The sequence below is a fragment of the Corapipo altera genome, unplaced genomic scaffold, assembly GCF_003945725.1.
Source record: "Corapipo altera isolate COAL_440 unplaced genomic scaffold, ASM394572v1 1, whole genome shotgun sequence".
Taxonomy (NCBI): Eukaryota; Metazoa; Chordata; class Aves; order Passeriformes; family Pipridae; genus Corapipo; species Corapipo altera.
The window spans coordinates 32465548-32480831 of record NW_020884873.1 but is presented as its reverse complement, the minus strand read 5'-3'; the positions used below and the strand labels follow the sequence as shown (position 1 = coordinate 32480831).

Here is a 15284-nt window from a genome sequence, read left to right as displayed (position 1 = left end):
TTAGCCTACTGGCATATGTGTAGTCATATAAATATGCTTACTTAAGTAAATAACAAGAAAAAATATTTAAGAAATGTAGCATTAAAATACAGAGAAATATTCGGATTATATTCAGATTTAAGAAGGGCACAGAAAGATTTATGGCTTTGTTTCCTTTTTTCCGTCCCTTAAAACAACTTCTGCGTTGCACTTGAACATTTATTAGAGATGAAGCTGGTGCAACATGAGCACAGTGAGAATATTTTGGTGGTGTTTGTTTTCCTTTGGAATGCTTTTGTATCCCTGAGTACAGCCAAGGAGCTGACTGGCTGCTTCTGGTGCTGGTAACATCAGGGGTGATGGTCTGGAAGATGCAGGACAGCGATGAGAGATTTCAAGGTTAATTTGCAATGGGTGGTAATGGCTTTTGCTTTTTGACATTTGACCAGGAAGGTTGCAGGGAAGGCCAGACAGATGCTGACAGGATGCAACTACACAATTTTCAGTAATTGTCTTAATCTCTTCCTTCTTGCCCATTGTCTATCTTCCTTCAGATAGACAACAGTAAAGTATAAATGGTGCAAGAACTCTCATTTATTCTTTTTTATAAAGTACGATAAACCTACTTATTGTATGTACTTATTTATTAGTATTGAAATTCAATTCTTGACCCAAGGAAGTGAAGTGCAAAGTGAGGGGTACTTAAGGCTGAAACCGAAGTAGCTGGGTGGGTGATTGTATTGAACATTCACACTGCAAGGTGATGCTCTTTGTTGAGCAGCACCCCTTAGTCTTGTGTTAGTGTTCCTAAGGAGCACATGGCAGAAATGTGTGCCATGTGTGCCATGCTGTGCTGTGCCACTCCCATCAGCAGGTTGATTTAGAAAGGGTAAAAGTGCTTCAAACTTTTAATTGGTGAAAAGCATTACATCTGTTCTAACAGTGTGGCACTCCATACCTGAGTCAAAGGCTTATCTTGAGTTGTTGTTTAAAGGTTGCACAAGCAAAACAAAACTGAGGCTTAAGGTGTCTTTGAAAAACTTGCAGTTAGTGAATGTGAAAAAATGTTGCTTTTAACTAAAGTGTGTGCTTTTTTTTATTTGTAGCACAGATGCACTGAAAGCTTCAAGTGAATGCCTCTCTAGTGTATCTGTATCTATATTCTACATGTAAAATTTGTCAGTGATTCTTAAAAAGGTGGTGTCTCACCTTTTGAGTAAATGTTACTTTAGCTTAACGGCCTGATTTTAAAGGACAGTTCTTGGTTGTGAGCCAAATTATTGGCTGTCTACATGATGATTACTTAACATCTAAAATACCAATAGCTTTTCTAAAACCAGAGTCTTTGTTGTCTGACTACATATAGCTGGAATGACTATTAAACAGAGTAGTTCACAGTGAATTGAAATAACTATGCAATTTTGCCACTACTCCTAGATGAACACGCTTTCAAGAGCTTGTAATGGTGTGTACCTTCTGGCTACCCAGTGCACATACAACCACAGTCAGTAACCATTAAAATACAAGTATCCACTCCACTTGCACAGTGCATAGATCCCTTTATGAAAACTTTCATGTGTGTTGCATTTATCTTTTGGTTTTCAGTTGTTCCTTTTCTAGGGAAACTGAGTACTGTGTTCCATTTAAAAGCTTTAAATAAAGATTTCTTCATATACTCTTTGGTGCTCTTTATTTTTTCATGTCAATGACTTGATTGCTGGAAGTTCTGGTACTTGGTTTTCATACCGGTTCTTGTCCCTGTAAGCCAGCATGCAGACTCTTTCTGCCCTCACTCACCTGCTGAACTGTTGACTTCTCTCAGATTTCTTGGGTTTTGGGGGTTTTACACTCAAGGCATCTCTAGTTCTTTCTGCTATAAGTGACAGGATCAGGAACAACTATCAGTGGTGGGACTTAGTGGATCACTTACTTCTCTGACCGATAAACAACCCACAGCAGATCAGAGAGTGACAAAACATAGAAAATTGAAATGGATATGATGAAGACATTAAAAAAATAGTATCTTGCACATGCAACCCTCATTCCCAGTAAGCAATGCTGTTTCATGTTCTGAAGTGCATTCACACACTGAATGCAGCTGGCTGGCAGACAGGTAAGTAGCTGATGCCCAAGCTCCACAGCCCAGCTGGTGGGTCCTGGTGTGACAGACAGCAGTGCCTCAGGAAAGATTTAAAAAGGATTAACTGCATTCCTGCATTTTTTATTTACTGTATACAGGAAAAGATTGATGTTTCCAAAGATAATCTCTTCTGCTTTGCTTTTGAAATTGCGTAAGAAAATTACTGGCAGATAAAGTTTTAAAATAAACACAGGAGATGGTACTAACTGGCTTTTCTTGATAAATTTTGTGTTTATTGGACAGCTTCAAAGCGCCCAGAGGATGATTCACAACTGGCCAGGCAAAAGGAATCTGCTAATCCTGCCTGCAACATCTCAGCCCAGCCAGGGGAGTGCTGAAACCAGCCTTTGTAACTGGATCTGGTTTGTGCCTTGCTGAGTATGCCTCCCAGCTCCTGGCATGGGTAGTAGCAGGGCTCTGAAACTACTTAAGCAATATAAAGCCGCTGCTAAAGCTATTCAAAGAATCTGAATTGTCTGTGATTGTTCCACACCAAATTCAGTTAAAAATAGACAAGGTATAAAGCTGTCAGTGACTGTTTTCACATTGTTTTCAGCAGCTCTGCTGTAGGAGAACACTTTTTTCAGAGACACAAATTCCTCCCTTTTCCCTGATGGTGCAGATTATAATCCAGTTTCCAGGAGCGTGGCCCTTCAGCACATACTTACACTTCATTTCCATCTTTTTGTCTTAAAACCTGTCTGTGTTACTGGTCTTACCTCATTTGAGCCCTAAGCAGTCTCATCTGTCCAGGTAAGAAAAAGCATATTTTAAAATACCATTCCTCATTTATAGCAATGGCTTTATTATGAGAAAATAGGATTAATCTGATCACTTACAGTTGTGTGGCACCTTAGCTGTTGGTTCAGAGAGGAACCTGAGCTTGCATAAAACATTTGCAGTACAATCCTCAACTTTTTTTTGAATTCAGGCAAAGTCTTGAGAATGTATTTGTACTTTCTGTGTTGAAATTCTACAGTTATCTCCATCGGCTGTACAAAATTTCTTCAGAGTAAAATACTTACATAGAAAAATATGATAGTCTATTACAATTAAAAATATAGTCAAACATTTGATCGTCAACCCAGTATTTTACAAAATACAGTGAACATGATTGTGAATCTGAGAATTTGGTTTATAAAAACAGACATTCTTTTGCATATACAAAGCCACATTTGTACAGGTGGATTTTGCCTGGCCATAACATCTCATTCCTGACTTTATTTTAAAATTACAAGCAGAGCAGTCATTAAAACCAAGACATGTAGGGTTGGTTTTACTGCAGCTGAAGCCCGTGTGAGCTCTTGGTACAGGGGAATTTTGGGACATGAAGCAACTCTTGGTCTGATAGAGACCTCTGAGAAAGAGAAGTCCTGTTTTAAAGCACTGAAGTTACCAGTGTTGTCAGGTATTTCCACTGTCTTCAGCATCGATTTAAATCCTGGTATAGTAGCCTAGGAACAAACACAAAAGTGTTCTTACTTGGTGTTGAAACATCTGAGTTCAGCTGTGAAACAACCAGAGTCTATCTAATGTGCTCGTTTACACTTTAAATGTACAAGAAAAAATGTTCTAAATACACGTTTGGAAACATGGGATGAAAAAAGGGTAAAGTTTCCACGTTACAGCAATAAGACTTTTTGTACAAGAGAGGGCATCCTGCAGTGATGCTCAAGTGTAAGCCCTCGGCTGACAGCAGGCAGAGCCTACACTACATGGATGTTCTCTAACACTTCTGCAGAGAAACCATTTTGACACAAGGAAATAACTGTCACCAGTGGTGATGTCAGCCTGGTGCTGCCCTGATCCACCTCCTCACCCTGAGAGCTCTGTGGTTTGTTTCAAACACCTCAAGCTCAAGTCGCTGTGCTCCAGACGCTCATCCCCACTGGCTCCACCATCAAGGTCAGATGGGTGCTTATCTCTGGACGTTGAGGACTTGAGATGTTACTATATCAAAAAATTTCCTTTCTGCTGACTCACATTTAAAGGTACTATTTTCTTTTAAATCTGCTAAAGGGTCTTTACAGCTCCTATATGTGACTCGAGCAGTTCAGCTCACTCATGTCTAAGGATGCCTTCTCACTGTGCTCAGGAATTCAAGGCAATTAGAAACAATAATTTAGTAAGGCTGCACACTTACATTGATCACATACGTCCCAGGCAAAAGGAGAAGATAGTACTCCCCTTGTTCATTTGTTCTGTAGGGGCAGATATGAGGCCTTCCTTTGGCTTCCACGATGACATTGGGAATAGGATTCCCATTCTTATCAGTAACTTGACCCTTGACACCTATGAAAAAGAGAGAGGAGAGAGATAACGACCTGTAACTGTAGTGAGCTGCCTCCTCCAAGAAAGTCAGACTGTTCTCTTGCTGGGTGCACTCAAAGGCTGTTTCACTGAGTTTGAACACATCTAATAATATCAGTAGTCACTTCTGTGTCACTGAAAGGAATTAAAACAGAATATGCCTGGTTGTTGTTTTTAATAGTTTACCCTCACATTAAGTTAGAAAGCAGCAATATAATCTCCTAAATCTCATTTGCTGAAGGCATCATATACACTTACTGTATGTGTATTTTACTGAAGGGCTTAAATCTTCAGTACTGCTTTGGCATTTTTTTGCACACACCCCTTCCCTTCTCTTTTTGTAATTTAAAATAAGTCAGCCTGTTCTCTAGTACTTCCCAAAGGCAGAATAGCAACAATGTCTGATTATGAAGTACTTTCCCTTAATTCTTACACACCGTCTTTAAGGCAGCACTGGCATTAGGCAGAGATAAAACAAATATTTTGGGCAATAAAATGCAAGATAAGCAACAGATTTGTGCAAGCCCTTCAACTGATTATAAAGCAGCATTGCTTCACTAAGCAGCAGCTCTCTTCCAACTGTGAAGTCAGGTCACACCCAGAAAAGTCTTTTAAAAATACAAAATCCAAGTAGCAAAAGACCCACAAAACTTGTGCACAGGCACACATACACCTCTAAAATAAATGACTGACCCAAGGCTGCTCAGGAAAGCAGAGTCTGTGAGGGGATGTATGGTCAGACAGTGCCTGGGGCCTGTCCCTTGCTCCTGCCCCAGCACATTTTAAGCCCCTTGCACTACTGTAGTAGCACCCATTGCCCCTCACCTGACAGGCCTGAGTTCTCCTCCATCCCTGGCCTTGTAGCACTTCATGTTCAGAAGCTCCCAAGTTCACACCAGAGCTCCTCCCACTGTGAGCTGTGACACTGACCCAGGCTGCTGAAGAGTTCCCACTAACCCGGCCTCAGCTTCACCTCCCATCCCCATTCACATACCCACCTAGGTGTACTTGTTTTATATATTCAATCAGAGCAACTTTGTTGTCTCTCCAGAACTTTTCCAGCTGGTCTGCTGGAGGATATTTACAGCATGACAGCTCCAATGTAATTTCAAAACATTGTCCCCAGACATAGTTGTAATCTTGCATTCCACCTTAAAAAAGTGAAATAAGAGAGTGTTCAGCTACAAAGAAGCACTAAGTTCCAAGTAAAAGACAAACAGAAGAGTTAAAATGTCAATCCTTGCATCCTACCAGTAAAAAAAGTAAATCAGATAAATTATTCCTCAATGCCACACTTGTATTTACTGCCTCCTGCGGAAAACAGACTTTATTACTCTAGTTACACGTAGAGTGGTGTTTTCTAAAGCACAGTGGCATTTTGGGAATGATGATGATTCTGGCTAAGAAAGGTTGGATCTTTGACTGAAATTCATTCAAGCATTTCCAACTAAATTGTGGCAGATAAATTCATCAGTTTGCCAAAGCCATTTCAAGAGCCTTTTATATGTCTTTGAATTCAGATAGTGAAAGCAATACACAATGCCACAGCACACAGGGCCCATATTCTATTTGGCTACACATAAACAGTAATGAAAACATTTATTTCAGTGATCAAAAAATTAAAAAGGATGATATATGAACAGAAGATTGGTTTTCTTTCTCAAAGGACAAGATCTTGGTGCCAAGGAGTGTGTGCACGTGTGTATAATCTATATAGCTATTGCAGGCCTTAAGCAAGAGCACAGAGGCAGCCAAACAGCAGTGACTGCCTCATTCACTTGCAATTGCTAGCTGGGAGAGCCTGCAAACACCCAGGTCCTGCTCAGAGAATCTGCATGAAATGAGTTTGTTTACTCCCCTCATCAGCCCTCTACTCTGGGTAAAATCACTGTCCTTTCATCATCAAAGATGGCAGGAGAAAGTGAGACATCATATCAGAAGCAGCTGAATAAAATATCACTGAGATTCTTACCTTCCAACTGGTACCAAGAGTATCCATTGGTAATGCCTTCTGGAAAGGTTTGTCTCTTGTCACACCCAGTCCCTTTGTACATGCTGGCATGGTTGGAAGAATAGGTTTTTGCCAGGTGAATAAAGACATCATCATCTGGAGATCTGCTATAGCCTTTCAAAGAGCCAGTAACTACAGAATGAAGACAACAATTGTTTAACTCTCATTACTGATAAAGCATACAGTGCTGGCTTACGCACAGGATAAATGTCTCCCAAACAGCTACATTAGGCAGTGAATTTTTATGGGGTTTATCAAATTCTGCCCATCCCAGCTCAAGAGCTAGAGTAACCTTGCAGAAATCCTTATAAATTTTGCTTTGGTACAGCTAATGTTCCTAAACCAAATCAGCTGTGAAGAAGAGAATTTGTTATTAGCTTACCTGAGTTACCATTATCAAAGGTGTAACTGGCAACCAGGGCACCCCCATGCAAGTTTGCTGAAAGAACAAACGTTTCATTTTTTATCCAGTTCATTACTGCTTGAGTCTCTGGCTGAATGCTAGCGTTGTTATTTTCAAAGGCATCAGGAAAATTTCTGTTCAGATCTTCTCCATTCTTGTTGTACCTTAGAGAGGAGAGAAGACATTCACATTACTGTTTTGCCTATGGACACCTCCACATCACCAGCCTCCCAAGTACTCCAGATCTGTGGCATGGTAGTGTCCTCAGGAAACAAACAAGATGACCATTCTTATTTCTGAAGCATTAAGATGATGGATTTCAGTTTGATTTCTAGCAGCACTGGAATTTTCATAGGACACAATAAAACAATTCTTCTGTTGTATCTCAAGTGAAAACAGTGCATATTTAACATGCATATAGCATGCACACAGCTACATATATGTGATTTAGAAAAACCAGAGCCAGATCAGGAGGACATTGTCCTTCTGTATGTGTTTTTCCCACTTGCACAGAGGACCAAGGTAACAAGTGAATGGCTGTGTCCCTTGTACTGCCATATCTCCGGTCAGAGAGAAAAATTTGAGTCAAACACAGAATGTATTGTCTTCTCCCTGAACCCGAGGGTCCAGCCTGTGCAAAAGCTTACTTGCTTTTTCACTCAGACAGGTCAGTACAGGAGTAGAGAGGGTATCTGTTGTCAATTGTGTTAATTTTTAAAGTCATTAGTTAAACTCTATTTGACAGTGAGGGGATAAAATGTACCCCTCTCCATACAAGTCCCACCTATTTGCTGAGGAATAAACTTCTTTCCTGATAAAAGGATGGCCTACACTGGTCACCCAAAGAACTACACTACCTAAACTACCTTTTCACTTGTTTCTGATGTTGCCATGGCCAGTGATCCAAGAGAAATTCTAGCTCATGAGTTTGCTTTTTCTGTACATTTCAACTTTGTCCCTTTGGCATTTCTTCCCATTCTCTCACTCTTTCCCTATTTTAGCTTGTTAAGCTTTTCATTCCCTTTTGGTCTCTGCAATGGTTACATTAAAGAAAGCAAAAGTCGCACAGGATGCAATGCTAAGTTGGTTGCATTTTCTTTTGTGTTAGTTTTTTTTCCTAGTGCTACTAATAGCGCTACTATAGGTACAACTATTACCTATTATAGCCAGCTGTCACTGCATAACTCCTCCCTCTTTATCTGCATTCAATGTGATCTTCAAACACACTGCTAGAAGTCCACTCAACAAGCTTAGACACATTTGTCTCATTAAGAAGGTTTACAAAGTTCTCCAACTAAAATAGATCCCTGTGGGTGGAGTTTTCCTTCTTTTCTTGTAGCACCCTAAAGGTGCTACAAAATAGGGAATTGTGCTTTTGTATTCACAATCTGGGTCTCCTGCCTAAAAGGTGAGGTCATTACGCCATTCTGACTGATTTTCTCTGGCTGCACCACATATAAACACCAGTCTGACTCAGTCTTCACAAACTCCATGTTGTAAAAGCGCGTCTTCAGAACAGCACTGGAAAAAATTAGCCCTAACACATCTTCTAGACTATCCTCTCCACCAAGTATGATTCAGTCTCTTGGCTATCTGCGATTATTGCTCCCCACCCATTTCCTTTGCCTCTCCCACCCTCATAAGCCATTTTACCTTCCTCGTGTGTAATAACAATCAGGCACTTCTGTAGCTTCAAATCCATCAGGATTCATTGTTGGCATGATATGAATCCGGGTATTATTGAGTAACCGGGTAATAACTGGGTCATGTCTATAGCTGGTCACCAGGAAGTCTATCAAATGGAGCAGGATTTCTCTCCCAACGGTCTGTATAAAAAAGCATAAGATTTTATTTTAAGTCTGCTATGGAAGACAAGAAGAAAATAAATAAATAAAAAAAGACCCATCACCTTGCACTTCCAGGTTTTTCTTACTGGATTACACAGACATACAAGGCGTACAAGAGCATTCTAATCAACACTGGTTTGTTTTATGCTCTCCCCTAAATACATTTAAAGCAATTTCATAGATGAAAGGAATCACTGGAGGGTTTTCACTTTAAACCCAGATCAACCAGAGCTTTTTGTATAATGGGAAACTGACTGTATCAGCTAGACTGCTTAAATCTGCATGGATAAGGCACAGCCTTATCAAAAACTAAAACTGCCTGATAAAGATCATGTGGGCTTGGGAACACCCCACTCTGTTTTCTCAGCCCCACTACAGTCACAGGTCTGCTCTGATGCCCAAGGAACCCTGCATCCTGTATAGGAGTGTCAGTGCTGTACATCACCACTTGGCAGTGATAGTTCAAAAGAAAGAAAGGAGAAGCCTACCATAATTGCAGAGCAGGCCTTTTCTTACTGATCCTCTTTTATGGAAAGTCAACTTTAATACAGGATCAAAGAGGCCCCATAGACACTTCTGTTACATTCCCTGCTACACTGCTTTGTTTTAATGGCGTGAACACATGCATTGGGGAAACCAAACGTGTACATAAAACCTTAGAAAAAGACATGGAAGGACATTTGGATGCAGACTTTGAATCCAGGAAAGGTAGTGGTAGAGAAAAAGCTAAACACATATTTTTGTTCATATAAGTTTGTATAAGTTGTGAAAGCTGACAGGACATCTCCCTTTATCAGATTTCAGGTAAAATAGTGGCAAGTTCCAGACCCAGAGTTATGAACAGTCAATCCTATTCTACCCCAGGAACCACTGTTGTAGTGTTTACTGGACTATACTTTCCACGGGCACTTTCCACAGCACTGTGACCCATGCTTCAAGGGCACTATAAAGTTCCTAGGCCCTGTCCGGAATGGGAATAAACCAAGATGTGCACCTAGATGTGCTCCAGAGACAATTTATTTTTACTTTATCTCCAAAAACAAAGCTTAGTAAATCACTGCAGGCTCTATTTCAGAGCTACAGCATCTCAGTATCTTTTAGAACGAGTCTTGCACCAATAAGGTAGAAATATTGCAAAGAATTCTTTTTTTGAAAGTGAGGAACACGGAGTGGCATTACCAGATGAACTCATGTTGCAGATACACATCTCCTTGCTTTAAGATTACATTAATAATTTTTTCACAGATATTGCACAGAACATTCTGAGTTGGAAGGGACCCGCAAGGATCATTGAGTCCAACTCTTAAGTGAATGGCCCCTGCAGAGATCAAACCCACAACCTTGGTTTATTAGCAACATGTTCTAACCAGCCGAGCTAATCTCAGGTAAAAGGTAGGTAGAATCAAGCAGGGGGAAAGCAATATTTCTCCACAGCTATTTGCTGCACTCGTTATCTTGTTGAATTTTCACATTGGTGCATTTTAAGTGGCAAATTCTGCTTTTGGTGTTAAGAGAAATGGGAACACAGACACCATCCAGCAGGACCTCTGCCTGGATACAGAATGGGGCAGGAGAACTGGGTGTAGATGCTGTTCAGGTTGGGAACAAATCATGTCTTGCCAGTTAGATGCCAATTGCTGTTTATTGCAGAAGAAACAAACAAACAAACAAGGTAGAGCCAAACCTGACTCGGCTAAGTTGCAGATCACACCATTTTAAGTGTCACACCTGAAGGCAGCCATGGTCTCTGAACTGGTACTCAAGCAATTCTGCCAAGGGAAAAGGAGGAGCCTTTCTCTTCCCACCTTGCCCCCCAGTAGATTTGTTCTTAGGTTTTTACCCCTGTTGCTGGTCTCCTGCAAGCCACCGTCAAGTAATTTGCTAGGGGAACTTAAACACATATACTATGCCAGTAACCAGGTGGTTCTTTTCATAGACACTACAGAAAATGGGCTTTGAAAAAGGGGGGGAAGGTACCTAATTTCCTCCATTTCCAGTAGCTTTCAAAACAGCACCTGAGTAGGTGAAAACAGACTGCTCTGCAAGTTTGATAAATATACTCTGACATTTACGAAAAGATGCAATAGAACCTGTCTTGCACAGGCAGCTCTTGAACTGGGTGATAGACATCTTGGGAAGAATATAGGGGTGGGTGAAGAAAGGAAGGGAGAGAAACCAGCCAAATCATGGCCCTGGGCATGAGAGATAAAGCTAACAGACTCAGAATCAGCAAGAATGGCCCTACCGCAGAGACAGCTAAACTACAGACAAGACTGCACTGTTGTCTGGAGAAACTGGGAAAGGGTTCTTCTCCTACTGTACTTCTCTTCAGTGTCTGACCAAAAGAAAGGGTAGAGAAGCAGGAAAAGAAAGGGGAAAAAAGATAAAGAAAAGTAACAAAAGAAGGTGATAGAAAAGGACAATATTCACAAAGAATAAAAGGTGACCAGTTTTTCACAGATGACATTCTTTGCACTTAAAAGTTAGCCCCAGAGTTAGTTATGTATACAGTATTTTAAAAACTGACTCTATTTTACAGGAATCCTTGTATAACTATTTTTGTACCCAAGTACTCAGCACATTAAGTAATTCAAATTATCTCTGTCATAAGAGAACTGGTCCTTTTATCATTGCTCTTGAGGGAAGAATATACTTATTACCACTGTTTGGGTGGGGCAACAGAGACATTTGGGTCCAGAGTACCCTGCATTTCTTGAGAAAGCACATCTGGAGGTGTCTGAAGGAGAGGGAAAGTCTTTGTTTCTGGGAACCTATAGCTCAAGTTTTGATCAAGCCCTTGGAAAGCATCTGCTGTTCAGTCAGTCTCTACCGTTATTACAGAGGTCAGCTGTACCTGTGGATAAGTTATGAGTTAGTTTTAGAGCCTCAAATAATGGATATGGATACACTGAAGGTAGTTTGCTGACAGTAAAGTCAAGGACAGACACCTTAACCTGCCTCAAGTCTCATAAAAAGATAGAGAGAAGAGCAGGGACAGCATTTATAAGCTCTGGGGCTTTGAGAAGACATAATGAACATTTGGTTTTAAGTGCAGTATCCCAAGGGTGAAGCCCAGGTGTTTTGTTCTGCTGCAGTTCACATGAAGGCTGAGAGAAAAGCAAAGGAAAGCCCTTTCTCCCAGCTCTAGAGATGCAATTAGACATTAAGTTTCTCTGTGCGCTTTCAGCTGCCAGTTCCCTCCTGTGCACCAAAGGGAGAAAGTCAGCAGGAAAGGCTATCAGTGTTCCTCAGGGGAACTCTTGAACGAAGAAGTGTGCGTGTGTCAGGGCACGGATCAACACTGTAGAAAAGGGCGTGACTGCTGTTTCTGTACACATATCCCTTAAACTTTCTGACTCTCCCCTCTGGCATGGCTGTGTCAGCACCCTGCTCAGCTACCAGAAGGCTTACTCAAGCAGCCAGTTAGAAGATTAAGGTTAGCTTCAATTGAACCTGCACTATAATACTTTACTGCAGCACTCCTGGTTTTAGAACATTGTTGTTACAACATGATAGAGACCTTCTATAGACCAGGGGACTACGGGTGGATGGACTCTGCCCATTTTTATTATTAAAATTCTTTCCTTAAATGTGGCCTGATTTTTAAGTCCAACAATGTCGAAAGAAAGATCCAAACCATCAGGTAGGACCTGTTTCAGGGCAACACAGTCTTGCCAGTCTCCTTGCTTGAGCTCTAGCTGCTCCACAGGCCTAGTTCAGCATACCAGGCACAACCTCACCTAAGGAAGTGGAGTTAGAGCAGAGAAACCAGTAGTCCATCTTGGTTTCCCACTTAAATGCCACACTTACAAGATGTTGTTTTTAACACTTGTACAGCAATAATTATTATGCAACACTACAACACACCCCACTGTGTTTGTCCTTCTTTACTAAAATACACCAGTGTTAAAGTGACTGTTTATGCAATTAGTTTGGCACACATACATTTATTTCTACAGCAGCAATCGCTATGAAAATCTGAGAATAGCACATATATGACAGGGAAGTGCAGTTCCTTGGTCTATCACTGAAGGAAATGGCAACATAAAGCCTGCTTTTGAACTAGTAACTGGTGTAAGTTGTTACTGCCTGGACAAATTCCACACGCTTCTCAGCACAAGGCTTCACCTGGCTGACAAATGGATAGCTTTTTCTTTTCCCACTCAGAAGAGTGTGAGAAAAATAAGGAAAAAGGTAACTGGGGCAAGGCAGTGTTAAACTGTGTTGAAACAGATCTCAGCAGCACCCAGCTTTTTTTAAAGTCTGTTGTTAGCACTGAGATTTGATTGCTTTGAATTTTGAAACCTCTGGTGCTTCTGACCTTCTTAACATTACATCAGCTGATACTGAAGCCAGGTGGAAAATAGTTCACAATGCAATTTTTTTTTAATAAATATTTTTTTATTTTCTAGAGCACATATTATTTCCCCGCACAGCACTTCAATAATATATTGCACAGTACTAAGGACATAGGAATATGTGCTGAAAATAGCAGATTGTGTAGTATGTGGACACAATTGGTTTTTTGCAACTGGGTGATAAAAAAAACCCAGCCTTTTTTTCCATAGTGGTATCTTGACAGTGTAAATGTAGCTTCCATTTATTTTCTTGGAAATAGGAGTGAGAAATTCTATACAAGAACTAGTGTGTCGTCATTTGTTTGTTAAGTTTTTTTAAGTCTCAGTTATAGTGATTACAAATAAAACTACTCCAGTCCTTACTCACCTAAGCCCTAATATCTCAAAAAACTTATGTCATGCCATATCTCAGGAAACCTTATTGTGGATATGACTATGTCTATGATGACATGGAAAATAGGATATAGGTGCTTTAACTTATTTCACAAGATAAGCCAGCAAAACAAACATCCTTTCATGTAGGTTAGCTCAGACGTATCAGTTCAGGCTCAGCTTCACATAACGAAAAAGGCAAAATATTATTACACTAAGAAAATAAAGCAACCAGAAGTGGATGCTTCAGGAGAAAAGGATTGGTATCAGCATTGCCATCCTGAGAAAGATGTTATCTCGTGATGGCCCAGTAACACTGTAGCTGCAGAAAGTTAAGAAAGCCATATACTTAATACATTAAAGGGAACAAGCAGAAACACACGGGTAGTTTACAGTTTGTTCAGACATGCTTCTTAAAGGATTTCCCTGCTGTGACATACACGGTTTAGGAACAGCCTTCCAATTAGATCCTATGGTTCAGTTGTATAGAATGGACTCAAGTCACTGGCACAGCTGGTCCAAAGGTGATAGGTCTACTCCATTTATGACTTCGGGGTATTTAGGGGTTTGGTTGTGGTCCATGTTAAGTGGAATCAGTTCTTCCCCAGGGAGGAATGTGTGAGTGTACAGACTGAGAAAGAGAAGATCTTTCAAGCAAGAGTATGAGGTTGGGACAAGAGAAGCTGCTGCCTAATTCAGAATGGGAGCCGCCCCAGAGCAGCAGGCAAACTCTCCCTCACCTTCCCCAGTGCAGACTCTATTAACATTTCACAGGCTTATGCATCTTATGCAGTCTATTAGTGTCATTTTGATGAATCAGTTTAAATTAGTTTTAATCTGGCTTGGGTTAAACAAAAAGTACTGCTAAAGATGGTGTCCAACTTCATACAGTCATACAAAGAACAGAAGTCTTTTGTTGTCTCTCTGTCAATCTGGGGCAAAAGTTCACTCTATTTGGCAATGATGAACCTAAAAGCAATTCTTTTAAATCTTGGCTGGTTATGTCCTACAGTATTAAGAAAAAATCAGCCAGTTCTGAAAAAAACAACTCTTTTCCTAGAATTGTGTACTCATATTATTTTATTAGAACTTCCCTATTTGGCAGCTCTCCAAATAACCTAGATTTTCTTCCAGAAGCATGTGTGAACAGCCCACACACATGCAATTCAGGATCCTTCCCAACTTCTATGTTTTAGGAGTAGCTGGCCAGCTAACTCAAAGTTAAGTGTCATTTGTGTGATCATGACAGGTTAGAAGGGCAGCATGACCAAACAACACCTGAGAACAGAACTTTTTTCATTCTGTATCATTTTCTGGATATCTAGTTGGATCAATGAAGCCACAATCCCACAATCTGAATTTATGAAAGACTCTGGCACACAAATTGAAGCTCGTCATACAATTGTCATACAAAATTTATCTGCTTAATATATTGAGGGAGTAGTCGAATCTATCCCCAGTGACTATCCAGCAGAATCTTAGATTAGGGAAAAAAAATTCAAATTCTCCAATGCCTCTCTATATGAGGAATTCATTTCCTGACATCTGAAATACATTTACAATCAGATAAAAAACAAACACCAACTGTGCATTATATGTATACATAAAAAAAAAACCCATTAGGCAAAGATCATCATGAGGGCCTGAAAGGAAGAACAGCTCTATTTTCAGAATGTTCCCTAGGTACATGCTTGGTCTAGTGAACAAGAGAGAATGTAGCATGCTACATGCTATATGGTACCCAGGCATCTCAAGGATCAACCCTGCTCAGACTATCTGGGACCGTGTCTGACTTTAAAACAAAATCTTGCCTCATTTCCTCATGAAGACAATAAAAAAACTTAGATCCTAGGCAGTGATCTGA

The 15284-nt window shown here is 40.4% G+C and overlaps 1 protein-coding gene across 1 annotated transcript in view; it reads right to left on the bottom strand.

Moving 5' to 3' along the window:
- Positions 1–3034: 3034 nt before the first annotated feature.
- Positions 3035–15284, bottom strand: part of CPM (carboxypeptidase M) — a 30508-nt gene continuing 18258 nt past the window's right edge. Inside the window, exons 4-9 of the mRNA XM_027655289.1 lie at positions 8497–8669; positions 6823–7007; positions 6402–6572; positions 5428–5580; positions 4263–4411; positions 3035–3573 (exon numbers count right to left, since the gene is read on the bottom strand). Of these exons, the coding sequence (XP_027511090.1) occupies positions 3340–3573; positions 4263–4411; positions 5428–5580; positions 6402–6572; positions 6823–7007; positions 8497–8669 (1065 nt within the window). The 3' untranslated portion in view covers positions 3035–3339. The remainder of the gene's footprint in view (positions 3574–4262; positions 4412–5427; positions 5581–6401; positions 6573–6822; positions 7008–8496; positions 8670–15284) is intronic.